This window comes from Anarhichas minor, unplaced genomic scaffold (assembly GCF_050575085.1).
Source record: "Anarhichas minor isolate MPS153535 unplaced genomic scaffold, ASM5057508v1 ptg000003l, whole genome shotgun sequence".
NCBI classification, from domain to species: domain Eukaryota; kingdom Metazoa; phylum Chordata; class Actinopteri; order Perciformes; family Anarhichadidae; genus Anarhichas; species Anarhichas minor.
The window spans coordinates 5,893,089-5,908,881 of record NW_027466449.1 but is presented as its reverse complement, the minus strand read 5'-3'; the positions used below and the strand labels follow the sequence as shown (position 1 = coordinate 5,908,881).

At 42.8% G+C, this 15,793-nt stretch overlaps 1 protein-coding gene across 1 annotated transcript; it reads left to right on the top strand.

The window, feature by feature from the left end:
- Positions 1-815: 815 nt before the first annotated feature.
- On the top strand, positions 816-13,891 carry plekhn1 (pleckstrin homology domain containing, family N member 1). Its single transcript, XM_076090938.1, has 16 exons — positions 816-889; positions 2,575-2,665; positions 2,844-3,005; positions 4,530-4,610; positions 5,152-5,242; positions 7,079-7,212; positions 7,775-7,924; positions 9,052-9,132; positions 9,244-9,319; positions 9,590-9,735; positions 9,986-10,138; positions 10,859-11,101; positions 11,673-11,828; positions 12,247-12,501; positions 12,731-12,791; positions 13,638-13,891. Exons 1-16 carry the CDS (start codon positions 816-818, stop codon positions 13,820-13,822), a joined length of 2,139 nt encoding a protein of 712 aa, XP_075947053.1. The 3' UTR covers positions 13,823-13,891.
- Positions 13,892-15,793: the final 1,902 nt, after the last annotated feature.

The following is a 15,793-nucleotide window of genomic DNA, read 5'->3' as shown; positions in this document are numbered from 1 at the left end:
TTTTGTCCATTTTTAAAATCAACAGTTTGTCCTCTTTTGAAATTAGTAAAGCAAAAACAACAAGGGAGCCAACATAATACAAGACTTCCTAGATACTTAAGTTTCAAAATGACACTGACGTATGTGGGACAATAATAAATAGACTACTTAAGTGGTCAGGCATTTTTCATGTCTGGGCATGCCAGTGGAAGCTCCCATCTTCCCCTTGATTGACACACACCATCCAGTGTGTTTAAGTGGCCACGCAATGCAGCCATGACCCGACGATGAGCTCCATTTGGCTCATGGAAGGTGTGAAATGGCACACCTCTCTCTGAACCCCCCGGTCTTTGTTGTTGGGATTGATTTACCAGACAGAGGCCACTCACAGAAGGTGTGAGTCCCACTGGATATTCACCACACACACCCACACACACACACCCACAACACACACACACGCACACAAAACACACACACACACACACACACACCCACACCCACACCCACAACACACGCACATGCACACAAAACACACACACACACACAAAACACACACACACACACACACACACACACACACACACACACACACACACACACACACACAACATACACACACAACATACACACACAGCCTGTGACACAACCCCAAACTCCTCCCCTCTTACGCAGACACACTCTCACCGGTCTGGCTACACAGCCCTCACCCTGCCTACTTCTCCCTCACTACAAGTCTAACTGCAGAAGGGAGCACACTGCACTCTATACACTCATCAATTACAGAAGGAGTACATTTTTTCTTCAGAGCAGCGTAAAACCCTTCAAAGCACAGCAGCATGGGGAGCAGCATGTCATGTGTCCCCCAGCACAACTTCAGATACTCCAGCAAGAGTTTCATACGCAGAAACAGGTAAGGCAAAGCCAACTTGTTCAGGTATTCTTACTGTACTACAGTTGTCAGTGTGTTTCAGCTGGAAGGAATTATTGGTATTTCTCAGGATTTGAGCAGTGGAGTTAGACAGAGGTTGGGAATTTTGCGAGGCCAGGGTCAGGATCATATGGTAACACAGAATAGTCCCGGAGTCGTGCCTGAGCGGTGCCCGTCTGGCCAACGGTGTCAATGATCCTGTTACCATTTGCCTCCTCTTTGCATCCTTGTGAAGATAATCTGCCAGCTGTCACTGACCCTGGTTTCCCTCCAAAATTAGGACGTGACCCCATTCATCATGAACATATAAGCAATTATTGTTAATAGCTGATAATATCTGGTTTAAGACACCTGATATATAAGTTAATGGCTAGTAGTGATCTGACCTGAAGGCTTTGAACATGAATATAGGAGCTGAATGACATACATGGGTTCTACTTGTTATTTTATGTAGTTTTCTTTAATCCTACTGGATTACATGCCTGGGCATGTTTCAATTAGTACAGCCCACTCTGCTGGACTACCGCATCTGATTCTAATTAGCCTCTGCTCCAGTCTTCACCCCTGTGCTGTGTGATCATTCAGGGTCTGGTCTTGTCAAATGTGCCGTGTAGCTCTTGATTTTCAAATAAAAGTTGAGGCAAGGCCACCCTCTACAACCCAACGGCTCATGCTTGAACACTGATACACCTTTGGGTCGATGGCTCAGCATGGACAATACGTTCAGTGTTCAAGTTTCCTGGGTACCCTACGAACTCATTGTGTCGGTGAACAGGCCAGGCTCAGGTATTCCCCACAGAGAAAAGGAGTGAATGCCACAGCGGTGATTTGGAGAATGTTGGGTGTGCAAATCCACTACATGTCCATTATCTACATTCCTCTTTCACTTTGCAACTGTGGACTGCATCAGGGTGAATGGTCTTCAAATGTTTCTCTATGCATGGGTTCATTGTAAAACATGGATGTAGTGGAACAGCATCAATCACTAAACACTAATCAATGATTGTTGCTGGACATGGACTTCCTGATTAGACAGACCTTGATTCCCACCATGCAAACAAAAGCCTGCGTTGTTGCACCGAGGACACTGACACATGTATGTGCAGATAAGCAGATAAATTGCAAACGCAGTCCTACAGCCTTATCATTGCAGCGAGGGAGCTTCCTCATAAAGATGCGACACTAATGGTAACAGATGAGGGTCATGCAAAACAAAGACGGCCATTGAATGCTGATTTTCCTAAGCATACCCTCACTATCAGAAACACTAGACCTGATTGTTTTTAACATTTAAATGGGTGGCATTGATGGAGTGAGGACAAAGGAGGGGGCTCCGGTCAAATCTAAGACATGAGACACAAATTATCATCGTCATTAATCTGCCGTGAAAATTGAACTCTATCAGTGGTGCAAGGTTCAGTGTGTGACTTGATTACTATGGAAAAAAAGGGGAAACACAAATCCTAATTTAGAAATACAACACGTGAGAAAAAAAAGACATATTTAGATCAACTCTCCATCTGACAAGAGTAGACAACTCTACTCCCATAAACAGGAATATTCCTTGTTGACACTGAACTGGAAAGTGAACTGAACAGAAAACATAGAATAGATTGTAAACATTGGAGAGTGAGTGTCAACACGTGGTTTTCCTCTGTTTCTGGCAGCAGTCGCCTGTTTCGCAAGAAGAATCCCCAAGAGGGACAGGAGAAGTCTAACAGCATCATCAATATCTTGTGCACTGTCACCCCAAGGAAGGTAAAAACCTCCATCAACTCTGAGCATGACACTCAAACATCTGCATCAAAGCTGCTCTCCTATAAATGTCAACCTATGTGCAATTTGATATTTATTTCCGTCTCTGATTGATTTCAACAGCAGGTTTATCTGGTTCATTTATGTCACGTCTATACACTAACATTATGACCCGTTGCAGGAAATGTCCCATAAAGATCTGCACGCGATAGACAAAGTAAAATGGGATCCTGCGTTCCCTTACGACCTGGCCAATGGCTGGAAGAAGAGCAGCATCAATGTGAAGAACTACGGACGAATGATTCACAGCTCCAAAGTTCGTTTCCGCTTCCTCCACTGCCAGGTGAGTGGAACAAAATCACTTTGACTATGTTGAAATAGCAGGACAGCAACTCAAATAGAACAAAACTAATGCTGCCCAATCCTCATTGTGGTTAATGAGGTCTTCGAACAAAGACCAAGCCTACAATGACACATCATGCCAGTCATCTATGTGAACAATGTGAGTGTCCAAACCAAAAAAAAAAAAAAAAGAACACATGGAGAATAACAGGATGTTGCTCTGCGGCCACCAACTACACTGAAACTCGCTGCCGGTATTGACGTGGTGGCTGGCTGTGAATAATCCAAACCTTTTTTCACAAAGCGGACCACAGCCTGTGTTTGGACATGCTCGCTTCTGTTACGGTTGTGAAACATTTGCGAGAGAAAACCTCAGGGTAGAGAGAGTTCCTCTGATCCCAGAGACTGATAAGAGGACACACTGGCTCCTCACTGTGAGAATTGCAATTTGGCAGCGCTGTGACGAAACAGCTCTGTCAAAAACGACAAAGAAAAGATTGATTGAAGGTATAGCGTCATTACGGCAAAAGAACACATTGTATCATAACAGAAAATACGACGAACGCAGGAAGGAATCATGTATTACTAATCCATACATGTATCACTAAAGAAGCAGGATTGACTATTCATCACATTTTGTGGTCAGTGAAGAATCCTTAGCCAACCTACCAAATGATGATAAAAGAACAAAATGTTTCAGTATGAAATAGATAATAAGACACATCCCTTGGTAGGGATCTCATATATGACTCTTTCCTCATCTGAGACAAACATCTGAACAGACATTAGAGTACAACATGGGCTTCCAGACATGTGCCTATGTGCAGGCAAGGTTTAATCTCATCAACACTAAACCAGCTGATTTTACAGATTAGTTTGCTAATTCAAACTGTGAAATCCGCTGCTGTACTGCTCACACTGTATGTACATTTTTACAACACCGTAAAACAAGGATTGTAGTGTTCTTATACACAGACAGGACTCATTTTTATGAGTCCGCATTACGGCAAAAATCTACTATCACGATCTAGGAAATGTCATATCTGGATAACGATATGTGTCCAGAGATAGCATGTTTTCTGGTAATTCAATAAATAAATAGTCTATATGAAATAAACACATGGTATATTTTCTTTTCTCCTGTGTGAATGAAATAGTTGACAAATGAAAAGCACAGGGTTTTTTTTTGCAGTGAAAGAATGAATAAATATTTCCAGCTATACACCGACTGTGTTTACATGCAAGCACACAAATACACAGTAATCAGATTAAGACAATAGTTTGATTCAACTACACTGCGGCATTCCCAAAAGCATAATTATTTTCAATTCAGATTTCAGATCAGAAAATTGAGTTAGTATGTGCTCGTTATTATCAATTTAGATGATCCAATTGTGTATCACGATATATTTTAATATATGATTTAATTACCATGTGATTCCACTGAAAGACGATGAATTATCATTTTGAATTATTACCTAATCTGCAACTCTTTCACTTTTAACGTTGCTTATTATCTCTACAGGATATACATGATTGCTACCTGGACCTCTTCCAGACACACCTTCATTTTGTCTCCAACAACACAACTGGACTGACATACCAGGTGAGTTGTTTTTTAAAAAACTTTAACAAACTAATATTATCACAATCCTTCCTTTCAAATCGAGGGTTCCTAAGTATCAGCTAGTTTCTCTGGGTTGGTTTTTTATAGTTTTATTATTCCTGTAGGGCAGAGTTTTATATTATGTCATCATACCTTTTGACATGTGTACCCTGTCAACCAGCGTTGTGTTGGTAAACATGACGATGCTTCGTCACCCATCTCATAAAGCATGAGCAGCCATTAATCACGGTTTTACTGTGTCTGTTGAGAGCTCAACTCCATGTCAATAAGAGGCAGCTCAGCACCTGCGTACAGTATTAGTCAGAATATAGATGACGGCAGATGTTAGGCAGACATGAATACATCATCGACTTTCAAGGCTGACCTCAGCGTCAAGGTGATTTGTTAAAATTAAGAGGTGAACAGTTGGCTGAAATAGAGCAAGGGAGATGTTGTATAGGCTGCTTTTGGTGTAACAATAAGATTTTCTTTTTTTTTTTACAATGAATCATGATAGAGCTTTTTGTTGTTTTGTGTGCAGGGAACTCTTCCGTTGAAAGAAATCACCATCTGCAACCTACAACAGAACTGCAATCACAGCCAACCCGAGGAATTCGCCTTTCAAATAAATGGTAAGTTTGACAAGAGAGGATACAAGTGGGTGTTGGCATAGAGCCCTGGAATGTTGTAATCATCCATTTTGGGTTTTATTGGTTGTGTTGAATTTAGCTAATTAATCACGCAGACTGAAAACCTAATCCAGAAGTGGCCGACTTCTAAATTAACTGACAGAAAATGAACCAAAGCTGAAGCGAGAGTCCTGGTATTTTTGCTCATATTTATGTCACTTTAATGATTATAATGTGTCACTATTTTTTTCCCCTGGCTGGTGGTCTGCTATGTTTGTCCCTCTCATCATTTATGGATCAAAGTAAAAAATCTCTCCACTTATAAAACCAGCAAGAAACCACACGCTATTTTCAAACTGCAGCATTTCCTATGTTATCACATTCCAGTGATTCAAAGGTGCCGCGACCCTCTTCCCCTCCACTCAACCCCAAGACTAACTAGAGCCGGGCCCCTTCACCTCTGGTCAGGGGGCAAACCGGCCTTAAAGACCCCGCTTGTTAGACAACAGGTGCACTTTAGTCAGCCCAGCTGTTGGGCAGGAAAGCTCAGCTACCGCTCTTAGCCTTGTCACCGCATTTAATCTATGGCACATTCCAAAAACTGCTCAGGATAATGTCCAGTGGAAACGCCACTTGAACAAAATGAATCTGAAACTTGACTTCTTTTCACTAAGGACAAATAAGCTGCTGTAGTGACAAGAGGGCTTTGGTCCTTGCCTGGGAAACAATACATCAGTGAAGTCAGGCATTAACGTATAATGAATTACTCAGTGAAAAAATGAAAAGTCAATCCCAGTCATGAAGCGTGTAAGGTTTCTATGTTTATGTTCCTTTATTCGTTATTATCTGACTGAAATCTGAACACAGGTCTGCTGTCATAATATTGATACTCTGCTCAAATTTAACTTTGCAATTTCCCGGATCAAGCCTGTTATTTCGTGGTATTGTATTGCAGTTGTTTTCATTGTTCCGTGTGAACCCTTATTTACTTTATGGGAGGCGTCACTGACAGTAAACGTACAGAGGAAACATGACGAATTTCTGAGTCAAGTTAAAGATCTCATAGAGACATTTCCTCCTGCGTCGTCCTTTCGCTCAGCTGAGAATATGATTCAGCTGACGTGTAGAGTGGGGAGTTTTAGAGAGTGACGAAGCAAGCACAGCATGAGAGGGTCTGTTTAAAATTCCCGGAAGCCTTCAGATGTTTTGTGTTAAGGCTGTGAAAGTTAGATAATGATAATAACCTCTGTAAACTGAAAGTTTGAATGAGAAAGTATCTCATTATGTACTTCCTGTCCTAAGACTTTTCACTTCATTTGAAATGTGGAAAAACATAACTTTCCAAGGGAGTGCTATACGGTCAAGATCTAAATTAAGAGCTGGGATGAATAGAGGGTCAACAGATGAGTCCAGAGTGGCTGCTTATTAAGGAGCAGTCTGCAGCCTACAGTTCCTGACAATTACAGCACAAAGCCACGGGGCTATCTCTGCTGTTTATCTCTGGTATGTGTGGGACGGATAGATAGAGAAGGATTCCAGCTCTTTTCATCCCAGGGCCTGTTCATTCCTCCTGGGTAAGCAGTTTCGTGGGAGGAAGAGTCTGCTGTGATTTTTAAATGCCAAACGAAGCAGGTCAAGGGAGATCTTCCACGAGAGGTCTTTCATGTGGTTTACAGTCTTGCACATGTGTAACCATTTATTGTACTTGTTGCACAGCGTGCTCTAAACAGCCGGATTGTGAACACCATTAATGATTCACCACCACGGCAGAAAGGCTCAGAAAGAGAAGCCTTGGTGGCACTTTCCCTTTTTGAACTTGTGATCTTTTGCACCCTGCAGGTGTCAGCCTTAACCCCATCGTCGTGTACTGTTCCAACCAAGAAGAAATGGACCTGTGGTTTGGCCTGCTCAAAGAAAACATTGAGGCCAATGGGGGCACTCCAATTGTACACGAAAACTACACCAGAGTGAAAGTAAGTAACAATTTCTTTTGAAGCCCCCTTGCTCCAAACAGGCTCCAAGTTGCATACAAACTGGCTCCTGTGCTGCAAAAACATATAATATCCATTTCCAAAAATTCAAAAAAGCACTTGAGTGCAGCCATCTTTTAATCGACCAGGGGTGGATTAGCCAGGAAAATGCTTTGGCTTCAACTAGTTCTGATAAAAACAGGGTGTGTGTGAGTCAAGTAGGTCACTGCTGGCTCTCCCTGAGGCCTGGATACTAGGGAGCGGCATTGACCGCATCACAGCCCACATCAAACGAACCCTCACATCTGTAGAAGGCTAAAATGCTGACTCCACACCCACAGGTGGGGTAACGGCTGATAAACCACATGACCCTAGATGTGTCACAACAGAAGAAAACAACTGAACTGATGATGCATTTATAAGCCACAGCTTAGATGCCTCAGGAGACAAAGAACTGCCATTCTTAGAAAACAAATCAAATTAACATGTTTAATAAATTAGCTGAAGGGCAAAACTCTGTTCATATTTATCTTGTTAACGATTCTCCCCTGTGTACCTATTGCAGCTAAAGCAGAACGAGTCCCCCGAGGGCAGGGAGGAGCTGAGGAACTCTGTAAACAGAGAGCCCATCCACGAGTGGGAGGGCTCTCAGAGGGACAGCCTGGGCACCATCACCTATGTCACGAAAGTCAGACTGCAGCACCTGCCCTGTCAGGTAAGACATCACTGCTGCTTATCAAGAGTGAATCACTCGGACCGGTCAGACGCAGTAAAACACAGTATCTCTGCTGTTGCCTATTTATGGAGTAGAGCAGACTGTAACTCATCATGCACACATGTTTTCCAACTATGGGAATTTTGCACATGATGACTCACATAGTTTTAAAATTGTGCAACACACACATTACCTTGACACAATGAAAGGAGACAGTGGACAGGGTGGAGTCCGTATTTTGGCAAATGGTACCTCTCCTGCCAATTTAACACTATTATTTATATTTTCCTGTCAAGGTGTAAGACAGCCTCAGACACCTGCAAAACAACTGTTTAAAAGCATGACTGCTTGCTAACCTAATCACAGATAGATATTGCTGATACAGCTCCACATAACTGTCAATAAAAACAGTGGTCATGACACGGCTTGCATGGATATCCGGAGTTAATTCACTGTGGGAAATTGCGGCAGCCCGATTGAAGTGCGTGAGATTTAGGGCCGGGGTGTGTGAGAGGCATTTGCCCGGCTCACGCAGTGACTCGACTCACCTCACAGCTGGAATGTCAGCTGTTTGTCCAGACACACCCTCCTCCGCGAGGGAGAAGAAACATAAACTGCCGCACCTTTAAATGCCCCCCTAACTGGTTTGACTAACTGTGCCTCTCAACTGAGTATTAAAGGATGATTCTGGTGCTTTTTTAACACCAGGTCTCACGGTGGCCTCTTGTATTATTCATAGTCTTATCTTCACACAGTCAGACTGACTGGAATTACCAGGGCTTGTTTTCCTTCCTTGAGAAGAAAGCATTTGGTGCTGTTCTTTCTTGTAAAACATCAAAATGTGAAAACATTCCAGAGAAAGATTAATCACTTTGATTGGCTGTAAGTTTCTCTTTTACATTATCGTGCCAGACATGGGAATTTCACATAAAAGAGAAATTGACTGAGTTGTCTTCTTATCGTCTTAGGATGACTTTTGATATCATAAAGCTTCATTTAATGATGAAAAAACACATCATAGGAAATGGTTAACTGGGGTCCCCAATAAATAACAATAGTATTATGGATAAGAATAACATTGTTCTATTATTGTAAGCTTATTAGCAGGTGTAATCTTGTGTCCACAGGAACAGAGTGACAGACTGCTGGTGTTGTACCCATCGACGCTGATCATCCTATCAGAGGAGAATAATGGGCTCTTCTATAAGGTACCACTGACCTCACTGACCTTTCACTCTTAAAATTAATCATATCCTGAGCTGTTTGGAGACAGCATGGCTGCATCAAAAACTTGTGTTAAAAAGTCATTATGATTACAGGGGAAGCTTCCACTTAACATGATTACTGTGACCACGCCCTGCCAAGACGTGAAGCCCAACACCTTTATGATCGAAGGTAAATACACTGAATCAGTGAGCTGCTCTACTGCCGTCTCTTTAGCACACTGGCATTTGAAAAGGGGATTTAAATGAGTGTACATTCTTATGCATGTTTTTACATACTATGTGGCCTTTGCCATGAATACGCTTGCGTCACAGAATGTAACCCTCCATGAATGCACTGGTTTTATCCCCAGTGAATGACAATCTGACTGTAGCACATTCCAGTGACCGAACAGACCGAATGACAGGCTTTGTCCCCCCCCCCTCATCTCTTTCTTACCAGGGAAGCTGATCAACCCCATAGTGGTGTCGTGTCTGGATAGGGCCGAGTTCTGCAACTGGATCCAGCATTTCAAAAGTGCTGACGTGCCCGTTCTCAGCCCCCCGCCCCCTGTGTATGACATCATCTACACCCCGACGCACAGAGAGGTGAGGCCCGCCCTCTTTTCTTTCAACAATCACAAGACTCAAGTATGAGGACAAGTGATGAAGACAAGCAACGTGGCCCTGCCTCTTTTGTAAATTGACATTCAATATGACTATGATTTATGATTGACAACTTCCACAAACACTACTGCTATTAAGTCAACAGTCCAATAGAAGTCTAATAAAAGACACCAGTCTGATGCTCAGTGGTTCTCAGACAAATATTTTAACTCCAGTATTTTTTTCATAATAGGCTCCACAGTTTGACAGGTGGAGTGGAAACAGCCATGGACGCACTGAGTCTCTTAAGTTCAGCCATTCCCCGAGTGGATGTGGGACCCACAACCTTCAGTTACCCATCCATGAAGACAACCCTCTCTCCCCGGGATACACCGAGCCCCTCTGTGTAAGTCACCTGTGTGCTACTTCTCAAGTTCAAGTATTCTTGAACTGATAAACTGAAGCAAACATGCCAACAAGACAATATTTGCACAGATATGAATGTGGTAGGAGTTAGTTGTACATTGCTAAAGAAAACCGTGTGTGTTTGTTTTGGTGGAGCTGAGCAGCAAGACCTTTCTTTCACAAAGTTAATCATTAAGCAAAGACCAAACCGCTCCTGTTACAAAGGTTTAGGTGATGATCCTCAGACCTTCCAGTTAAAACAAGTCAGTAATTTCCCCCGAAAAACATAAAATCAACTTTTCAATGTCGGGAAATAAGAGGCTCTTACGGCACATGTTAATTAAGCAGTGAAAACTTTGCTTGTAAACTTCAGTCTCTTTAAGAAGTACTGACGCACTCGGCATTATCAGGACTATTGACCAAACTCCCACAGGAGAGGGGCTATGTAGGCCGACTGCCCATCCAATTAGCTTAAAGTGGAGAAGGCTCGGTGCCCAGAAGACATGTTGTTCAGCTCCTGACCTGAATCACCACCCTCCCAATTAAACTGATGGATGCCTTTTTCTCTCGCACTCAGACGACTGTGTTCACTAAAAAAACACAAGATGATACAGAAAACTAATGCTGTAGAGAGGAGAGTTCATAATACCTGATGCCATCTGTGTTTAAGACACAACTCTCAGCTGACTTTTGCCCTGCGTTTGTTTGTTTGTCTCTACAGTACAGCTCCAGTCGTCCCTCCTCGACTGAGACTGCCCGCCTGGGCAGCCGGACCAACAGCGTGTCTTCACACACAAGGCCAGAGCGCGACCTACGACCTTTGTCACAGCGCTACTCCTCCCCCCAGCGCAACTCCTACCTCCAGCCACCTGAGAGCTCAGTGCGGTCTCAGGTCTACAGCACACCCTACTCTGCCCTGCACCGTGCCAGCCCACAGCGGCTGGAGAAAGCCCCGCTTGTCAAGGTAATTCAGTCTGGCGTCTCACTCACTTGATAACCGAATATTCCCCTTGAGACTGTTGACTTATTTTACATGTCATGTGAGCAGTAACTAAAATAGACACGCCAAGCAGTCGGCTGAGAGGGTTCATACGTATGGTGTCAACAAATGGGGTAATAGTTGCATTTGTGCAGCCATGAGGTTGAAAGATCACTCTTCTCGATGGGGCTGTGATGAAAGCTCTATTATAGTTCATAAACAAAACCTAAGCCTCCAATCAGAAAACATTTACTATACTTATCCCTATCATCACTATGGCAGTTAGGAGTTCAGTTTTTATACAAAACACTGACTGCTGAAAGATTGCTGTCAGATTGCTGTCACACCGGCACTGCTGCAGATCAGGACTGGCATTGGTCCAACACCTGTATTTTGTAATCGGATCCTACAGTGTGGCTTATGCGATTGCCTTCTGTGAAGAGAGAGAGAGAGAAATACTGATAGAGACAAAGAGACGGAAAAGGGAAAAGTGGCAATTGATTTTCCTCTCATTGTTCAGTGTTTTAAACTAACTGCTTGAATTTTTTATGATCAGTCCAACAGCTGGAGCACCCCTCAGACATCCCTCAACTACTCCCTGAACGCTCCACAGCGCCACTCGGACATGTGCGCCCCCCGACAGCCATTGTCGCCCCTGTACGATGAGCCCTGCAGCCCCGAAATCTACTCCCTGAATGAGGCCCGGCCAGTGGTAAGTGGGTCAACGATACTGGATCCATAGGTTCAATTTACACCTGCGCAGCCTGTCCGATATCAGACAGCGCACAGCCACACACGTTCAGTGACAAAATAAGAAAGATTAGTTAATGCAGAGACTTGGCCACATGCAGTAATCTAAGATTGCTGTAAATGTGGGGGGCTCATTCATGCATGTAAGACTGAACTATTACTAAATCTAAATCCATAGACGACTTGTTTCACTATTCTTGGTTGAATCACCTCAAACCAGCTCAGTTACATTTTGATTATATAGCAAAATTTATTCATTTCAGTTTTACCCTTTTTAAAAAAAACTACGAGGTGAAATTATCCTCCATGTTCATCATCTTAACTCCCGTTTTACATGATCATAGCTTCCCTTCTCTGATGCATCTCCCTCTGTTCTTTAGCAGCGAAGCTGGCAAGAGCCAATTCAACACCACCACCACCAGCAGCAGCAGCAGGGTGCCCAGCCCTTACCCTCCTACTTCCAGCTCCGCACCCCTCCCATGGGGAGGCGCTGCAGGAGAAGCCTGATCCTGACCAACTCCCAGGGACAGACCCTGGGCCTGGAGATGGAGACTGCTCAAAGCCAAGCCGAGCAGAGGGCCGAGGCCGTGTCGAGGCTAAAGCTGCTGCCTGCGCCCGGCCAAGTTCAAGAGCAGGTGAGAAACACGGAGATACTCATCTCCCAGGACACTCTGGTTTCTGGAATGCTGTGGTACAAAGTGCAACGGTTATGCGCTGTATAGTAGCGGAGCTTGTGTATATACTTGTTCTGCAGGTGATATTTGAACAGATGCCACAGATGAAACAGATATTTTTGGGAATGTAAGAATGTTTGTTATAGCTGATCACGGGAAGTAACTGGTTTGTTTTCACATCTTTTCATAGATCCTCCTCCCGTTGAACTCTGTGAGGAACACCCCTCAAATGCCTTATGGTTACTCACCAGGTAAGAACTGAAGGCATGCCTTCAGAAACATCTCAAACATGCCTGTTTGTCAATAGTGTGCCTGTGTGCAGAGTTAATATATAATATATATGAAATAAATTATTATATGTTTATAGTCCTAATAAAAAAAGAAACAATGGCCCCTGTTTTAAATCGTAGCTATAACACTGTGGCGTCATATTTCATAGTTATGGAGGTCATCACTAGCAGCCGCCTTCCTAAATGCCACCAAGGACACAGGACATTGCTCACACTCCATTACACCTTAAATTAAACACCGCATGCTCTTTGGATTGATTGAACTCTTGGGTCTGTCAGCAGCTAGACAGAAGGCTAAAGGCTACAGAATTGAAAGTGCAGGAAATGCGTAAATGTGCTTAGTGCAGCTCCAAATGCCACTTGTGCAGATGTCCCATGTGGGGGAAAGCCCAGTGTAAGAGAACACTGTTTCACAGACAGGGTTTACTCCTGCCCTGTGATTGACAGCACACAACTGTGCAGGGTTACACTCGTATCTACGGGCTCTTTTAACACAAATGAAAACACCTCTGTCAGTTGCACTTCACTTTGATTTCACACTTTACTTCTAACATGTGCAATGACCGCATCATTTCATCTGACAGGTTGCATATTGCTACACCATTAGAAAGAAGACGTGAATTGTTGTCCTCCTCCTGTCGGCATCCTTGTGACATTACTGGTTTTACAGTGAGATTATATGTTGGTACGAGGGCAATCCCCACCACATGTATGTCGGGACTGTGTCCAAGTTTATTCAGTCAGGGCGAGGTTTGTCTTTCATTTTTTTGAAACTAAAAGCCTGGGAATCTTCTCTCGCTCTTACAGATCACAACTCGTACCTTGAACACACAGAACCAGATGACCAGGAAATGGACTATGACAACATTTGGGGGTATGACTGTGATACTGGAATGATTCCGCCAACGTCTGGAATTTCGCCACACTGGACCGGATTAGACTCTGGGGCCAGAGGCCTCGGTGCCATGGCAACCCAGCAGAGATGGTCATAAAACAAAACAATAGCCCGGCACTCGTCTGGACGTGTGCAAACAACAGATCTCTATCAGAGGGATAGTAAAAAAAGCCAACTAGCACAGCCCGTGTTGCTCCTGCTGTATACAGTATGAACCAACATGAACTGCATTGTTAGATGTTGAGCAGCCAAGCAGAGGAAGGATGAGTGCAGGAATGAAGAGGAACGGGCTGAAGAAAAAAAACACTATGAAAGTAATTATACACAGACCGACTTGTTCTGTTTAATATGTAGCATCCAACAGAGAGGACAGCAGAGTCTACTGTGTAGCTGTAACGTTATTTTTTATTTATGTATTATGAAATTGCACTAAAGGTTTCATATGTAGTGCAAAAGCAGTATTTTGTAACATGCTGTCCAGTTTACTTATTCTTCTTTCTTTCGTCTTTATTTAGAGCTATAAACGACATTCCATAAGGGCTTTATATAACAACGGATGTATATTTTTGTAAATTTTGTAGATTTATTATTTTATAATGCTGCATTATCAAAGCAATTAGATATGGCTTCAACCGACCTTAAGGGTGCTAATATCACTATTACTACTGCAGTACTGTACTGATACCTGTGTGGCTTCCTTTTTTGTATTTTCGTTTGAGGTGTTTATTTATATTTGGAAATAAAACTGAAAAACTTGTCAACAACTTTTTCTCTGTTTTGTTTTATTCTAATGAAACTCTTAAAGTGGCTATATCAATAATGTCACTTTATCAAATCACTCATCGCGATGAACCTACAGATTTAACACCTGAATGTGAAGCTCTGCAGCAGCAGCTGTTTTCCCCAAAAAAACTCTACATGTCCTGTACACTACCTGCTCAGCACCAGATCACAAGCAGACACAGTTTATCACCAGCTGGTGAACATAGTGGAGCATTTAGCAGCTTAAGAGCCAGATATAGTATTTTATTTCATTTTACTTATTCGGGAGATTGTAGAGACCAAAAACAGAACGAAGTGTAATGTAGCTGGATGTGTAAATATGCAACTGTTTTAAGTTAAAAGGTGATTATATGCCTTTAAATTACAAAAAGTACTTAAGTATATTGTTTGCTTTTCAGGTCTGAAATTCAAGTCTGAGTTACTCAAGACTATATTTGGACATAAAAAGTACTGTAAAGACCCCACGCCCCAAGTGTATCAGTGACATTTTGAAATGCTTAACCAAGTCGTAGCAAGCGCCGTTTTTCAAAATCTAAACAAAATCTAATCCGTTTAGTGTTTGTGCTGTTAGAATACTGTCACAGCTTCATGAGCGGCAGGACACTTTATATTTTATGGCTCAACGTTGCCATCTGCTGGAGAGAAATATGCATGATCCTTGAAGGGGACAGGATCTCCTATGAATACCCTGCAATGGTGTTGAATAAAGCACATTGTATTGACCCCGCTGCTTATAAAAAAAAAGGCCACAAAGGTTGCTGATCGCTTGTTTAGACGTGTGCCATAAATAACAAAGTCCAGTTTCCATTCTATTTCTCACATAAACAGACGACAACTTTCTCTGTCAGAGACCATTTCCTCAACATAGACTAAAGAAATCACAACAGTTACTTTCATTAAATATCGCACGGTTAAAAAACAGTTTGCTCCTGTCTGCTCAGCAACACCTGTATCAAATGACCCTCCTGATGATATTAACCGGTGGCCTAATTGACAGCAGCACTATGCCCCCAAGTGGTGGGAGGTTGTACAAAACAAAACAATGCATTAATAGCACGTATTATGTTAATTCATACATTGAACTAATAGGTTTACTGAAAATCAATTATTGTAAATAACTTGAAAACTGCAGCTCACTCAGCTGTGACTGTCCAGCTTCTTACGTGGCCTTACGTTGCCCTCTAGTGTTAACATGTTTCACATTCAGGCCTGAGTACTTTTGGAACTGCAACTACCACAGAGACATTGTTTACTATCGTCAAACTGAAAGACAGCGACATCTCAC